Source organism: Drosophila subpulchrella, chromosome 2L, assembly GCF_014743375.2.
Source record: "Drosophila subpulchrella strain 33 F10 #4 breed RU33 chromosome 2L, RU_Dsub_v1.1 Primary Assembly, whole genome shotgun sequence".
NCBI classification, from domain to species: Eukaryota; Metazoa; Arthropoda; class Insecta; order Diptera; family Drosophilidae; genus Drosophila; species Drosophila subpulchrella.
The window spans coordinates 4,811,312-4,828,287 of NC_050610.1; the positions used below are offsets into that span (position 1 = coordinate 4,811,312).

General features: G+C 40.5%; 3 protein-coding genes across 4 annotated transcripts; 2 read left to right on the plus strand and 1 right to left on the minus strand.

Annotated features, from left to right (window-relative positions):
- The first annotated feature begins 7,332 nt into the window (after positions 1-7,332).
- LOC119546410 (lipase 1) lies at positions 7,333-12,526 on the plus strand. Its single transcript, XM_037852669.1, has 6 exons — positions 7,333-7,440; positions 7,740-7,917; positions 8,670-8,941; positions 8,991-9,140; positions 11,586-11,714; positions 11,778-12,526. The coding sequence occupies exons 1-6, from the start codon at positions 7,333-7,335 to the stop codon at positions 12,186-12,188; spliced, it is 1,248 nt and encodes a 415-aa protein (XP_037708597.1). The 3' UTR covers positions 12,189-12,526.
- Positions 9,702-11,019, minus strand: LOC119546411 (aminomethyltransferase, mitochondrial). The gene is made up of 2 exons (XM_037852670.1): positions 10,558-11,019; positions 9,702-10,491 (listed from the first exon to the last, which is right to left on the minus strand). The coding sequence occupies exons 1-2, from the start codon at positions 11,011-11,013 to the stop codon at positions 9,733-9,735; spliced, it is 1,215 nt and encodes a 404-aa protein (XP_037708598.1). The 5' UTR covers positions 11,014-11,019; the 3' UTR covers positions 9,702-9,732.
- A 133-nt stretch (positions 12,527-12,659) lies between the features above and the next one.
- Positions 12,660-16,409, plus strand: LOC119546409 (lipase 1). Of its 2 annotated transcripts, none has more exons than XM_037852667.1 (5): positions 12,660-13,454; positions 13,910-14,165; positions 14,231-14,586; positions 15,201-15,338; positions 15,396-16,409. In XM_037852667.1, the coding sequence occupies exons 1-5, from the start codon at positions 13,251-13,253 to the stop codon at positions 15,837-15,839; spliced, it is 1,398 nt and encodes a 465-aa protein (XP_037708595.1). In that variant the 5' UTR covers positions 12,660-13,250; the 3' UTR covers positions 15,840-16,409. The 2 variants fall into 2 exon arrangements, with proteins under 2 accessions (XP_037708595.1, XP_037708596.1); XM_037852668.1 differs by having other exon boundaries at positions 13,251-13,454; positions 13,988-14,165; positions 15,396-15,839.
- Positions 16,410-16,976: the final 567 nt, after the last annotated feature.

Consider the following 16,976-nt stretch of genomic DNA (forward strand, 5'->3'; position numbering starts at 1 on the left):
ATTTTGTGAGGGCGAAGTTTATTCAAAAAAAGAAATATGTTTTCCGCACGGAACTTGTTAATTTTCCGCTGCAAATCTGTCAACTTTCTGGGTCTGGAGGAATAAATTCATTGGCAAGTGACAAAGTTTTGGCAGCAAACTTTTTGCATATGCTCCGAGTAGAGCACACTTCTAGGCTCAGTTGCTGGTCTAATTAAAAGTCTAGACTCCAGGGCGACTTTTTCATCTCCATTGTCGATTTCGATTCCGATCTGACCATCCATTAACCGCAATTTCCAATTAATCAACTGGCGTGCATTACCCGCAACAACAAGGCCAGCAAACTGCACATGGGCCATGCAAATGTTATAAAGTTAATTGCCATCGCTGGCCATTTGCTGGCCGAGTCCCCTGGCTCTTTGCCCTTTTGGCCACTCGCAATTGGGGTTGTCCTTTTGTGCGAGTGCTCAAAACATTGTGTATTCCATGTGTGAGCTTTGTTGTTAGATAAAAGTTCGAAATGAATAGCAGATGTGCCAAAGGGTCGACGACCCATCCTTCCGACGGCTTGTAATCCGCAGAAAATGCATTTTCTTGATAAAAGTGATGGCTGTGCTTGGGAAATCATTTTTGGATGAGTTGCCAAGCAACTCGATAACATCGAGCAAATGATGATCCATGATGATGTATCAAAATGTTTTAGAATATTATCAGAAATAACTTTAATGTTGAAAGCAATTTTAAAAATTAAGTATAATATTTGAAACTAGGCTAATAAATATTGGCTAAAGTAACACTCTACAACAAAGAATTTTTTTCATTTGTAATAAATATGGTTTTTTGGTTAGAGTGGTTTAAGGGCTCTGTATATTCAAAAACAAAGCACCCTAAAGGGTCCGTGCGCTTGAATGTAGTTACTCCCACAAAAACTCACACTTGGGCAAAATCTTTTTTCCACAGTTTATGATTCTGTTTGAAAAACCACAAAATTAATTGCATGTCATTAGCAGGAATCTATTAAAAGCCCGAAGCGAAACGCAGCTAAAAGCAGCGGCGACTTAAATACCTTGGCAACCTAACAAACAAACAAACAAACGGACGAACAAACGAGTTACCCAAACCCCGAAATCAAACATTTATCCACACTCGCAGAATCGCAGGTGGGGATTGTGCATTTACATGCCTGAAAGTATGCAGTTCGGAGTGAATGCAGAGATACCAGGGCGAAAGCCCCTCAAAAGCGAGCTCATTTGACTGGCCCCCGGCCCTTCGAACTCGTCCATTTGGCTAAGCCCCCAACGCGGCATTATCGACCACACCCACTGCCACGCCCAGTGGCCCAGTCGCCCACGGCAACCTCAGTGTGTATGGGAATACTAATGTCCAATGATTAAATTTTAATTACCGTGCACCAATCGAGTTTGCGTTCGTTTCGATTACACCTCCTGCTGCCAATGGAACTTTTGCTGCAGTATCTCCATCTGAAAAAGCTCGTTTTTCATCCTTTCGAAGTGATCAATGGAGGAACGGCTGAATGCATGTTGCCGCCGGCCATTCAGAGCTCCTGTTAACATCATTAACTGTTGCCGATTCAACGAGGTCGATGCACCGAGATAGGTAACTCGAAAATAAATACTTCTCAGACAATGCCAAGTACCTTTGCCGAGTGCACGGAAATAAATATTTCTAAATATCTTTGGAAAGTGAGGTAGATGATATTTTGACCTGAACATGTCTTAAAAAATATAATATCATAAGCAGATGAACAAAGTATAGTAGTCATAAATACCTAATCATGTAGAAAATAAGCTAGATTCAAATAGACCAAAGAAAACAAAATGAAATGATATTAAACCTGAAGAGCTGAAGGCCTATAGCTGATATAGCTCATTTCCATTGTTAGCATTTAGTATATAATTACTTATTAGCATTATACAAATAAATAAATAGTAGTCATTAACCAAATATGAATATATAAAATTATAAACGTTTAAAGTCATTTATAACTATTTTAATTATCTAAAAGTTAGGAATACTTTAGCACTAGCACCTAAAATAAAAAAAAAACATTCATATATGAATACATTTTTTTAAGCAAATATATTTAAAATAAAATTTTTTTATCCTGGTCGTTTAGTAAAAAATAAAAAGAAACAAGGTTTACATTGGGATTTTGTGTATATCACTGATATATGAGTGGGTACATCGCTACAAAAATTTTTTCTCGGTGTAGGGGTGATTAAATTCTAGAATATATGGGTTCTACTTACATTGCTTTGGCCCCCAACTTTTTGCGCTATATTAACTGGGCTTATTTATTAAACACGTTCTGGACCAGCACAGCTGCTTGGTCTGCTGGCTGTGCCCCTTCACCGAGTGGTTCCATTTGCCCCAGTACGTGTGCATACCAAATGGCATCCTGGCCAGGTCCAGGTCCTGACTCCTGGTTCCGGCCATTGCAAAACATGGCTCGCTGGGCTCACTGAGCCCGCTGACCGGCTGTTTGTGGCCTCAATAAATCAACCGGAATTAAGTCATCAATAATGGAAAGACATAAAGCAGGCAGTCGAGCACTAGTTGGAAGCCGTTTGCGTTGCGTAACGAGTGTGGGGGAGTTCGGTTGAAAAATACTTGTGAGTACCATAAAGAAATGCAAATTGTTGTGGAATGTGTTCAATATGTCGGTTCTGCGAAACGACGTCCTTTAATGTTCAACAGTTGGCGAACAAGTTGTAAAATGATGTTATTTAGAAAACGTGGGTAACTAATTTATTTTACCTTTAATTTCGTGTAGGTACACATTGCTATCCAAATAATCCACTGGTTTATTCTTAATTTTTGGAACTGCTAATATTTGATTTTAATACCAAATATTTATACTTTAAGCAGCAGAATTCCCTTTAAATCCACCACCTGTTGTTGACTCGGAATAAATGCATATACTTTTTTCAATTCGAGAACAATAAACATTGGCTAATTGCGCTAAACAAATTGAAGATCAATTTGTTGGGTAATTTCTGGTTAGACAACCCGGATTGACTGAGAACGGCGTGTAATCAACACGAAAAAGCGAAATAAAAGGCCATAATAATAATTTATTAGACGGTTGGTGATAAATATGCAAATAAGTAATTGCTAGTATCGGTGACTTTGTGTGAATTATGAACTCACAATCGTCTGGATTTTAATGGCTAATGGGGGGTTTTCCTTAGGTGTGATTTGCATCTTTGTAATGATAGTTTGATTTCTCTAGTGACGTAGTGAATTTAATTAAATGAGTAAACTTCAGTAGCTTTCTGCTTAAATGACATCATATAAATGACTTTATATGGGTATTTAATTCACTTATCGCCGCACGTTTTTAGAAGCATCAGCAGTGAAAATATAATACAATAATTACAAATTTTTTTTATTACTCGGCTTGATTGTGAGGCTTTCAGTTTGGCTGACTTAATTAGAAAGTCATCCACATGAGTGACTTTGAGTTACAATTGACACATGCCATTTATCCCCGGCAGATGACTCATTTCTCTTGGCCGTTCTTTTGTTTTCAGCTCAGAATCAAGATACTTTGCGCACGTTTTTTGCCAGCTTTTCTTGTCAATTTGGTCTCTCTTGGAAGACAAATTCATAAATATTTTAATTAAAATTCGAGCGAGTGCCGGGGCCAATGTTGTTCTAAGTTAAAAAGTTTTCAATGCAAACTCGCAAAACGGAAACGTTTTCTACAACGTCATCAGAAACGCATAACATTCCCGAAAAGGGGGAAAACAGGAAGCAAACTTTTTGGCGCAAGTTCAGCGAAAGTTTCGCAGCAAAGAGAAATTTAACTAATTCCATTATGCATAAAAGTGTAAAAAAATAAAAAGGCATTTCGAAAATGTTAAACAAAAATGTGAAAACTTTGCCCTTGTTGCTACGCCAGGCCAATGGAATTTTCCTTAGCTCGGACCGGGCAAGGTGGAAATTTGCTTTCCAAACTTGCTTTAATTCCGCTCGAAAACTCACGTTTTGTTTATTTAAAAGGCGCACATAATTCGCCGGATACTTGGTGTGAAAAAAGCTGGGCACTTAATAGTTTATAGCCGGTTCTGCGCAGTTTTTAAAATCAAGAGGATTTAAGGGCTGCACATTTAAATGGTAAGTTGTAAGTAAAGTTAAGTTTTAATCAATAAGCAAGTCAATTATTTTAAAAGACCTTAAAAACGTTGATCTTATGATCTTAAAAGAGAGATATATTTATTCCCCTTTATCATACATTGTAAAGTATACAAACTCTTGCTTACTTATTTAACCATTCTTGTAAACTACATGCTTACTTTTTTAACATAACCTAGCCCAGTGAGTCAAAATCCTCTTCCTTTTAATATATTCTGGAAAAAATCCTATTTATAACCAAAATGAAATCATTAAGCGGCTTTTACTGTCAACACAAATGGCACGCAAGCATTTCAAAAGCAATTCACATTCAGGCATAGGAAATAATAAAAATGAGAAGCAAGTCGAGTCCCATAGGCGGCAAAAGGAAGGCGACCCCCCGAAAGTTGCCATGCAATTGAGTTGAAAGACAAACAAAGGGAAATTCTGCGGAAAAGGGAAATCGGAGGCGAGCTCCTCTGAAAAGCTGTTGCCACAATAAACGACACGATTCGTTCACTCACTTACCCATCCAGTCAGTTCGTCAATTACATTGATTTCGTGTGCGGTTGTGTCTGTGCGAGAATTTCCACCTGCCGGAAAAGTTCAACGGAAATGGGAGCGAAAAGTCGGGGAAAACTCAGCCGTCGCTATTGTCACCCTCGGAGCATTTTGATTTGTCTATCTGTCGTTTAATAATACAAAGTGTCCTTTTGGTTCGATTCCTTTCCCTAATATTTTTGACAATTTCCTTCGACAACAACGGCGGCAGTGATTGACTTTTGTTTGCCACCATTTTCATTACTATTTTCATTTTTCACGTCCCGCTGTCTGGGCTTTTCTTTCTTTTTGTTCGCCGCAAACTTGTTTACCTCGATGTTATTTACTCGCCGTAATGATTTTTCTATCAAGCGCTTAGCATCGGAATTTTGGCCCATTGTTGGCGCTCCGGTTCACCTGTATGCCAAATGCCAAAAATGTCAATTGGTGCGTGCTGAGCTCGCTCCATTCGCCCTGTTTATGGCGCATGTTTTACGAGGCGTAAAAAGTGTCATTAGAGCAGATAAATACGTGTAATTTGTGCACGGTTTTATGGGTGGGGATGCGAAACGATGATGTGTTCCACAATCATGCAAATTTCAAAATTTCCATGTGGTGTTGGTAGGATGTGTGGCCTATTATTTCTAATAGGTTGCCAGAAATCGAATGAAACCTCTGTAAATGTTTCACTGCTTTGTCAAATTTATTATGTGTGCTTACATTGGGTTTGGTATTTGAGCGCTCTGAAAAACTCATTTAGGCGTGTTTTATGCTTGATTTCGGGTTTTTTTTTGGGAATTTATTAAGAATGAATGTGCTGCTCGTTTTTGAATTAAATAGAAATCATTCCTTAAGAGCAAAATTCATAAAACGAGAAAAACAAGTTCGATTTCTCCTGATCCTAAGTATAAATTAATTTAAAAAATATATATTTCTTATTAAGTACAAGCGTTCTTAAGTTGATCACTAAAAGGACTTGATCAAATGAGACCATTTCGTACCTGTGGCACATTCAAGCTCTTTTAGGCTTGTAACAAGCTTAATAGGCTCTTCTTTTTTTTTAATAAGTATATTTGTCAATATTCGATTTATTTAATGTTATAAGACTTTTTTCCAGTTATAAATATTGTTATCATATAATTAAACATCCTTCAAATAAGTAGTCTCCGTTTGCCTTGGTTATTCGAAAATCATACTTACTTAAATGATAAGCATTTGATTGTAATATGGGTTTTAAGCTACTTAAGCTATTCACACTATACCTTTTAACGGCTGATAGACTTTATCGATTGAATATAATACCCTCTCCCCATCCGCTATAAGTCTGGTTCCCGTTTCATAAATTCGCAGAATGGTTTTTTTTAAATTTTTTACTCCGATTCCATTGCATTGCATCGCATGGCCGACTGTTGTAACCGCAGCCAAATTAATTTCCAACTCTTTGGGTTTCACTTTGACTGCCGCATGGGCGTGACAAATGCAGCCAGAGTAAATTGTATAATTGCAGCTTTATTAAATTTAATAAAAATTCATACATATGCCAGTGCGGACATGACACGCCCCCACAGACGGAGGGCGGGCAGAGGATCTCGCACCCTTTTTCACTTCCGTTAATCGACTGCACTTTTGCATTCTGTTGACTGCACACAGATGCCGCCTCCTTTATTTCAGGGACCCAGAACCCAGACTCCAGTTCCAGGTCCCAGGACCCAGGACCCAGAATCCTGGATTCAGGATTCAGGACCAATGGGCAGTGCATGTCCTTTGTTGCCAGTCGCATTCGTAGCCCACACCTTATCAAATCCCCCGGCCCCTGCAGCCTTGTGGTTATTTTTTGCATTCACGTTTTTGTATCCCATTTAATTTGGCGCTTGCTTCTGGCTCACTTCGGTTTCTTTGGCCCTTTATTCAGTCGGTGTTTTTCCCACCCCTCCACTCTTGGAGCGTAATTTTAATAAAGTTCGCTGGGATTTTTTGTTGTTCGGGTAGTCAATTGTTATCTCCCAGCGATAAGTAAATAAAAGGGACAGGGAAGCAGTCTGTTCCTGAGTTGCAATTGCAACTGGATTGCCGAGTGCTGTTGGTTTTCGCATTTTCCATTTTCCCAGACCCTTCTCCCTTCTGCGAATATGAATATTACTGAGTGATAAGACCAGGGGACTGCAATTAATTGTGAGCGTTTCCATACGGACTCCATCCGGATGTGTGCGAATGCGGGTGCGCTGGCATAATTCAATCTATTTTATTTAAGCTTTCCGTTAAGCTTTATTTAATTGCGAATTGCATTGCCTGGCATTTCCCCGAAGTTAAGGAATGAGAATAAATGAAGCAGCTTAAAGGAGGAAAATTGTGTTTACGCTTTAAGTTTGGTTAACATTGTAATGCAATAGTTAAAATGTAGTTTCAAGAAGTTGATTTATTTGAATAGTAAAATGGCTTAATTTGCTACAAATTACGTTATTATTGTATACGTTATTATTTGTATATTGCTAAAATATATTTTTTTAAAGAGATATCAAATAGCCGAGCAATTAGCTTTTGCACACCTCAATCTATTTTCCACCATTAACTCGAATTTTGAGCGCTCAGTCAAGTGGAAAGATGATCAGGGAAACTGGGCAATTAGTGCATCCATGTTAGGCTGGCCACGACTGCCTACTTAGTCGAAAGGGCGAAATGAGTGGGTTAGGCTGGATCGTCGCCATCAAAGTAATGCTCATCGTGTGTGCGATTGGCAGAAACGCCGACTCCACCCCGTCGAATTCGCGGTATAAATGGACTACGGTAGTGCCAGGCTAAAAGCGACACCACTCCTTTCACATCAGTACACTTAAATGAAGAATCAAAAGTTGACTCATTATTGAGTTACTTTTACCTCATCACAGTAGAGCAACAAAAGAACACTTTAGTCTATTATATTCTATAACACTAAAACCCGATATGGTTTTGTGTATGAACAACATATTAGTTTTTGGCTTTCTGTAATCAATATTTTATGATCTCATAGAATAGATATAAAAAGGTTTATCGTAGATGTCCAAAAATTAATCAACTTTTTTCTTCTGTGTAATTTCTGTACTCAGATGGACTGGCTGGAGGCGCAGAATGTCAGTCACGAAGTGCACAATGTGACCACGGCGGATGGCTATCAGCTGCAGGTGCAGCGTCTGCCGCATCTGGGTGCTAAGCCCGTGCTCCTGGTCCACGGACTCCTGGGTTCCTCGCTGGGGTGGGTCTGCCTGGGGCCCGAGCGGAGTTTGGGTAAGCGAGTGTGCACTTCCGGGCGTGCACTTGAATACATGTGACATATTGAAGTTAGAATTTACACCGAGAAAAAAACGTCCTTGATTTTAGACCACTCACCTTAATTTAAGGAATAATTAACAAGAAATAGTTAAATTTGACTAACAAGGCCTTAGAAATGTGCCTTCAATAAACATTTAAGCACTAAGGAACATTTGACAAGCGCCGAAGTATACTTAGTAAGCTGTCTTATTTCCGATCTCTTTTGATTTTTTGTATGATCAAGAAAAAATTGGATATGATTGTGTTCCCAAGTCAAGAACACTTTCCGCTTGATTTCAAGAACACATGTACTAGAGAAAGTGTAAAAAAAAAGTAATAAAATTAAGCAGATTTGGTTTTGGTTTTTTCGTTCTGTAGTTTTGTTATATATATTTCGGTGCATTGGTTTTACATTACCATTTATTTTTTATTGGCAAGCATTGAATAACACGTTCAGAAATTCATCGATTGTAAAACAACAAAAATAAAATAATTTTGGATTTACTTTAAAATCCCTGTTCATGCTTACAGAATACTTATGTACACCTAAGGATTCTTTAGTATTGTTGTATTTTACTACATTTTATGGAATATTTAATCATTTAAAAAAAAATAAGAGAAGATACTTTGTTCTAAGTCCGAAGCCTAAGAACTTATCACTGTTAGGCATTCTAAAAAAATCATTAAAAATCTATAATTTGATGTAACCAATATTTTTCTACATGCAGCCTTTCAGCTGCACCGTCGCTCCTACGACGTGTGGCTGGCAAATCTGCGCGGAGTGGCGCCCTACGGACGGCAGCACATCGACTTGACCGATGTGATGGCCGATTTCTGGCGCTTCAGCTTCCACGAGCACGGCGCCTACGATTTGCCGGCCATAATTGACCACATGGCGGAGGTCACAGGCGGCGAACAACAGGCCCGCGGAGGAGGTCGCGGTTCAGGGGCTGATGAGGAGCAAATGCCGCGCCAGGTGCTGCTAATTGGACACTCGCAGGTGAGCGGTGCGGCTTAGGTGGCCAACTCCCCCTAAACACAGCTCTTAGGCCTTTAATGCGTTCCTGGTCCTCTGCTCGGTGCATCCGCGCTTCAACCAGCGCATTCAACTGATGCAGGCCCTGGCGCCCCTGGCTCGACTGCATCGCCAGGTGCGCTTCGACTCCTTCCAGGTGCGCCACCTCATGAAGTTTGTCAAGGTAATTACTGAAGTACGTAAAATAGGGGGAAAATGCTACATTTAAGCTAGACAAAACCAAAGCTTCAGTGTTGCATTCAGCACATTTTACAATGCAGGTTAAAATGTTGAGTTTCAGCATTTACTTTATTCAGAGCTGATTTCTCTTTCGAGCTAGACTTTATCTTTACTAAGGCAGTATTCTAGTTCAAAAAGTCGTTTAAGAAAACGAAACTGACAACAAATAGTTCTCCTTATTTTCTTTTTAAAGTTTGTCAGACCGATTCTATCACTTAATCGTGTGACAACAGACTCTGTAATGATTTGCAGTACATGAAATTAACATCACGTTGAGAAATCGAGTTTGTTTTTTTAAACATGTTAAGTTTATGCTAACTTTCTAATAGAAAGTTTCTATGACTGATATTAAACTAGAAGCTTATTGAGAATTTGGCGTCAAGTATATAGTTCATATCTTTTGGGTGGTACTTTATTGAAATTTAAGTCTTGATTTACCAAGATATTTTTTAGGTGTGCCACTCTATAAAAATCTATTTTATTTAAAAAATATATATTAATATAATTAAAATTCGTCAATTAAGTTCTCTGCACATTTATTTCTTTGGCTTGTTGTAGTAGTTGGCTTTCACAAAAGGCATTTTGGCGACCTCGGCCTCGTAGAACTTGTCGCGAACCTTGAACTCCACCTTCGTGCCAGCGGCCTTTAGGTTCTCCGGTACATAGCCCATGGCAATGTTGCGTCCAGCACTGGGACTCGGGCAACCACTGGTCACCTGACCAACCTGCTGACCCTGGCTGAAGATGGCCACTCCTGAGCGAGCTGGCGGGGGCTTGGCTCCCAACATTTGGAGACCCACTCGCCGCCGACTAACTCCGTCCTTCAGCTGGCCGAGGATCACTTCGGCTCCCGGAAAATCGCGGGTGGTGCGACGTCTTTTGGCGACCAACCAGGACAGAGCCGCCTCTACGGGCGTGGTTTTCGAATCAATATCACTGCCGTAGAGGCAAAGACCTGCCTCCAATCTCAGGGAATCCCTGGCTCCCAGGCCTGCAAGCTTGAGGATGCCACTCTGAAGAAGGGATTCGGTGAGGTTCTGAGCCTGGCTGGACTCCACAGATATCTCCACACCATCCTCTCCGGTGTAGCCACACCTCGTGATCCTGACATTGGGGATTCCAGCCAAAGAGGTGACAAAGGATCTCATAAAGTATACTTGGTCCAGGGAAACTTCCTTCGGCAGAAGTTTGGATAGCTCAGTTGCCACTTGGGGACCCTGAACCGCCACCAGGGATTGATCACTGGGGGTGAGGAACTCGATGGTTACGTCCTTTCCTTGTGACTTGAAGGTTTCCTGGAAAGACATGTGTAAACATGTTACCCTGATAGATCAATACTATGGTATATAAGCTGAACTCACCACAGCTGCGCTCATTATTCCCATGTCCTGCTGCTTCATCGCCGCATTGGAGACCACGTAGAGCTCCTTTTCGCTGACTTTGTTCACGATGAGATCGTCCAGGATGCCGCCCGATTCGTTGGTGAAGACGGTGAGGGTGCCACTGCCATCCGGAGTGCCCAGGATGTCCGCCGTGCAGACGGACTCTAGACAGGCTGCCGCATCCTTGCCGAACACCCGGGTCTGCAGCATGTGCGAGACATCGAAGATGGAGCCCACCTGGCGGGTGTGGAGATGCGAGGCGATTATGCTCTGGTCGGAGTACTGAACCGGCAAGGCGTAGCCTCCAAAATTCACAATTTTCCCGCCTCTTTGCACGTGGAAATCGTAGAGGGCGGTGCGCTGACCCTCGGAGGCGGAGGAGGCGTGGCGCAGACCGCCGAGGGCGATGGGAAGTCTGTTGCTTAGTCTGAACATCGCGCGCTGACTGAAGCCCGGATAGGAACTACAGCCAAGATCGGTTCTAGATGGTACACTTAAAAAATATCTGCCTCAGTATAATGAGTATTTTAAAAACAAAATAATCGGAAAAGATACGTTCTTTACAAAAAAAAATTACATTTCACGACATTATGGTAAGTTATAATATAAATTAAAAAACTATCATTTAATTTTTTTCTCTGTAAGGGTGATAACGCCCTGACACCGCTTGACATCGCCACAGAGATAGGAAACTAGTGAGTGGGGAGAGGCATTGAGATTATTTTGAGAAGGGATACACTCGGTGATAACCCCCCAGAGCGGCTTTAAATATGATTATGGATCTTGAGTCTGGGGAAAGTGAAGCAAATCAGCTGAGTGGATTCTATTCCAGTGGAAAATTTGTATAAAAAGTAATGCTTTTGCATTGGAACTTGATTGTTGTTTAAAAAGTTAGCAGCTCCTTATTAATTTAATAAACTATTATTTTAGGTAGAAATTTTAAGGCTTATATGTAATTTGTTTTTTTTTTTTAACTCAGCTTAAAACATTTATTTTCCTTCTTTTAGAAACGCCAGAAGGGAAACAAGTTTGAGATCTTTCCGCCTGGCTATTTTCGAAAAATATGTCAAAGCAAACGGGATCTTTGCGAATATTACACCAAGCAATTGGCAGGCAGCTCCCAAAGCAACAAAAAGGTAAAATATTGGCTTAATTGCAAGGACAGTAAGAACAGTTTAATTAAAGAACAATGTCTACAGCTACTGGAAGCCTTCAACTATGAACATCTTCTGCAAGGTGGTTCCGCTAGAGAGATAAAACACCTACAGCAGATATGGAAATCGGGTGACTTTATTTCCTACGATTTCGGACCAGTGGAGAACATGCAAGTATACCACGGCGTGGAGGCCCTTAGTTACAATATAAGCCAGATTACTGTGCCGATCATCTTGTACTTTGGGGAAACCGATGCTATAGCCACGCCGGAGGGAGTTCATGGAATATATGCCAGAATGCTGAAGTCGGTAAAGAGTGTTATGAGGATTAGCTCCCCGAAGTTTAACCACTTGGATTTTCTTATTTCCAACGACATTAAAACCCTGGTCAACGACAAATTAATTGAGCAAATGGAACAGTTTCTCGAGGGGCGATTGCCGTACGTAATTGAATGACCGCCAAATAAAAGGTGTCGTCAAAGGCGTTCATTGGAACCCATTAAAATAGAAATGACAAAAAATAATTGACCAGCGAAATGCTTTATTTGCCTTGGCATTCGTCCAAAATGCCAATTATGTAATGCGGTAGCCAAACCATAAAAAATATACATATAGATGTATAATTCAGAAAGGCAGCCGCCACAACTGGTCGACACTTTTACTTTCTTTTGATGGCCAACAAAAACAGTATCTGTTTCCAGTGCCTTTTGTGCGGCTTTTGGCCAAAAAGGTTTGGGTTATTAAGTCATTTCGATGGTAAAACGAAAGAAGAAAAATAATGATAATTACCTTAATGGAAATGTTTTGACTGGCTTTTCAACATTGGGCGGTATACAGCTGATAAGTAATGTTATTTTAATAACTTAGATATCGATTGATTGTGAGAGACGAATTAATTTTAATTTATAAAATAAAACTTTCGCAACTTCACACATATGACTAGATAGTAAGAATATTGTGTGAAATACATGTGTGTCAAGTGAAATGATAAAAACAGTTTTTTGGAGTTACGTCAATTTTGTGTGATAAGATAAATTGTAACTCCATTGAACATGGTTACAATTGACAGTTGATTAAGTATCCGACTCGATGCTTCACTGTACTGCTACTCTTGAAAAGTTTCTTGTTTCCGACTGTTACGCCCTACGCATCCGAAATTTGGCCTCCCCCCTCGAGACCCTCTGTCGTACCCATATTTAATTAACTGGCCGAAAACGTAAAACACAATCGAAATGTAAACAAAAGAAGCTAACACGTCACAGTACGCAATGTTGTTGTCTGATCGAAAGTTTTTCGTATTTCGGCATTCTTTTTTATTATTTTTTTTAGTTGCTGCAGGGCCTTTGCAGAAGTTCGTTGATGTGGTTTTTGTAACCGGCGTGCTGGCTTGAACCATTGACAGTCTTCGAATTGGTCTTCAGTTGGGTTCGCGTCGCGTTGCGTAGAGGTTGAGGTTGAATTTCCGAGAGAGTCGCTTCCGTGAAAGTGAAACCAGCCGATATTAGTGGCCAAATCAAGATGCGGTGCAGCCTGAGGATGTGGCTGATCCTGCTGTTGGGGCTCTGTGTGTTCATCTGCAGGACTCAGGGCCAGCTGATTGGCGGCGAGGAGGACGAAGAGGACGAGGAGGAGGAGGAAGAGGAGGAGGAGAGCGTCGAGGACGAAACGCTGGAGGAGCGACTGCAGCGCAAGAACATCAAGCAGGACTCGACCCTCAGCGTGGTAGGGAAAAAAATCGTCGTTGTCTCCAAGATTTTTAAATGCAGGAAAATATAGGTCATTCATTAGTTTATTTAAGAAAATTATATTTCATTTTCACTGAGATTAGGGTTATATATCTAATTGAATTGAATGAATCTAATTGTGGTAATTTGTAATAGTTTATCCATCTTATACAAAAAATCTAGTCTTAGGCACACAATTTTAGGATTTAATTTTCTTTAATTAAAAAGCATTAATTTCTAAGCGAAAAATCCTTAACAAATGTGCGTTATTTTTAAAAGAGCAGATTACATTTTCGTTAGAAAACTTTTAGTCAATATGGTTTTGTCATCTGAGCTGTTATAGAAATAAGGAAATTATTAAAACACTGTATTTTAAAACAATACATGCAAACCGTTTAAGCATTAACATTTGTGGAATTCGAGTTCCTTCTTACATTTTCCTTTTGAAAACAGCAATTATTGAACCAAAGTGGAGATTATTCCTCTGCTCGCCTCCTCACTGTCATCGCCTCTCACACATTTCGTCAACAGGACAAATTAATCGCCAAGTACGGCTACGAGGCGGAGGTGCATCATGTGACCACCGAGGACGGATACATCCTCACCATGCACCGCATCCGCAAGCAGGGCGCCCCGCCCTTCCTCCTCCAGCACGGACTCGTGGACAGCTCGGCGGGATTTGTGGTAATGGGTCCCAACGTGAGCCTGGGTAAGTGCCATCCGCATCGACCGTGATTAATGGCCAAGTGATTACGACCGAAGCCCACTTTGCAGCCTACTTGCTGGCCGACCACAACTACGATGTTTGGCTGGGGAACGCGCGTGGCAATCGCTACTCGAGGAACCACACCACCCTCGACCCGGATGAGTCCAAGTTCTGGGACTTCAGTTGGCACGAGATCGGCGTGTACGACCTGCCCGCGATGATTGATCATGTGCTGAAGGTCACCGGGTTCGCGAAGCTGCACTACGCCGGCCACTCGCAGGGCTGCACCTCGTTCTTTGTGATGTGCTCCATGCGGCCCGCCTACAACGCCAAGGTCGTCTCCATGCAGGCCCTGGCCCCCGCCGTTTACGCCAAGGAGACCGAGGACCACCCCTACATCAGGGCCATCAGCCTGTACTTTAATGTGAGTGTTGTGTGGAAGATGGTTTCATTGCGGTTTTTTGGTGCTCTGATAAAGAAATGGAAAAGTTCATGTAAATATCTCAATTAAATACTAAAGTGTTATTTTCATTACAAAACATATATTAAAATAAATGTGGATAATATTATTCACTTTAAGCATTTTACCTCATTAAAAATATATTTCATATTAAAAACTTTAATACTTATACACGATATGGATGATAGCGACACATCATTAATTAAGTATGAAATATTTTGACTTTTTACGTAAAGTTCTGACCTGGAAGTATTTATTTAAAAAGCATTTCAATTTAGACTCATCATCATGTTACAATAGGTTTTAAAGTTTTCAATGCATTTTCAAGGCTCAAAACACTTTTTGTTTAAAGAACTGCCTTATTATTATAAATATTAGGTAGGTGATTTTAAGGAATATCTTGAAATGGAGTAGAAACTCTACTTAATATTTAACAGATTCTCCATTTAGACTGGAACTATATTTAGATTACTTTAAAGTGATTGTTTAATAGACTGATAATAGACTTTTTCCCAATTCTTAAATATAATTTAGCACATTTAGGTGTTGCATGCACTGACTTTCTTTATATATTTCAGAGCCTGGTAGGCAGCTCGATCAGGGAGATGTTCAACGGGGAGTTCCGCTTCCTGTGCCGCATGACTGAGGAGACGGAGCGGCTGTGCATCGAGGCTGTGTTTGGTATCGTGGGTCGCAACTGGAACGAATTCAATAGGGTAAGGTAATACCAAACTTTTAAAATAGTTCAGACTAACATTTGAATTATATTTCAGAAAATGTTCCCCGTTATCCTGGGCCACTACCCGGCCGGAGTGGCTGCCAAGCAGGTGAAACACTTCATCCAGATTATCAAGAGCGGCCGATTTGCGCCGTATAGCTACAGTTCGAATAAGAACATGCAGCTGTACAGGGACCATCTGCCCCCGCGTTATAACCTGAGTCAGGTGACGGTGCCCACCTTCGTGTATTACTCCACGAATGATCTGCTGTGCCACCCAAGAGATGTCGAGTCCATGTGCGATGACTTGGGCAATGTGACGGGGAAATACTTGGTGCCGCAGAAGGAGTTCAACCACATGGACTTCCTCTGGGCCATCGATGTGCGGAAAATGCTCTACCGGCGTATGCTGCAGGTCCTTGGAAAACTGCCTGAGGACTCGCATGAAGAGGCTAAACGATCCAGGCGATCAGTTCGTGGCAGAGCGATACTATCTTAAGTACCTGAAAATGTTTGAAAATGTTTCTCTCATATATTTAAGTATTTATTTATCCAATAACAATAATTAGTAAATGCATAAGCTTTGTTTATATAGAATTGGGTGGTGAAATTATATTTGCATTAGAATACACAACCTATTGCCACCAAATTCCATATTTATTTATTTATTTGCTCTTCGCTGCACTTTGCTTTAAATATGGAAAGGATGCCCCTATTTGCATAGCATTTCAAATTTTCAAGTATACATGGGGAACTTGAGCGGAAACGGAAGTCAAGTGTTTCTTTCGCCCCACAAAAGCCGTAACAGATTTTGCATCAGCATCACCAGCTGGCGGGCCAAGATACATGCATTTGTAAGCAGATTTCCTGCGAGCACAATTTTCCATTTTCCCCAGCGACTGCTAGTGGGCCAACAGCTGACACCGGGGCTAAGAAGCTGCCGCTTTTCCTGCTCTTTCCGTCCCCAACTATATTTTCTTGGGTTTTTCGGCCCACATTGTCTAGCCATTTGCATTTCTGTGGGGCTCAGCTCTGCACATCTGCGCTTTTCCTGATACACCAGCAGCCAAGTTAAGTGAAAAACTGTGTCTAAGTTGGCGACAACGGAGTGGCACGTTGCCCAGATCGACCCAACTTGAAAGGCTCGAGAGCGGCAGATAGAGTAAGCTGGTTATCACTTTCCTAATCACCAAAATCATAAGCCAACACAGCGCGAAAGTATAAATTACCAGTTTTATTCTAAGAAAAACTGACGTATAAATAACTAAAGACACTAGAAAATATTATTCTTGTTTGTTATTGTTACTCGAATGTGACGTATTGCTATGGTCGTCACAGCAGCTGTAGAAATGATGCAAATTTTATCATGCCTTGATTAGGCAAATTAATTGCTAGAAAAATATAGACTCTAACAAAATGGAATAACTTATTGCGATTTCAGAATACCCTATTGTTGAAGTGGATTAATTTTCTACGGTGTGTTGAATGTAGAAATGCGACTGGGAAAAATTGTATACTCAAAGGTAAAAAGGAAGTTTCAACTATATTGTAAGTCTTCATTTTTAATTTAACTGAATCTATAATTTATATTGTAAAACATATTCAGACTGGGCTTAATTTTATTAATTGTATGTTT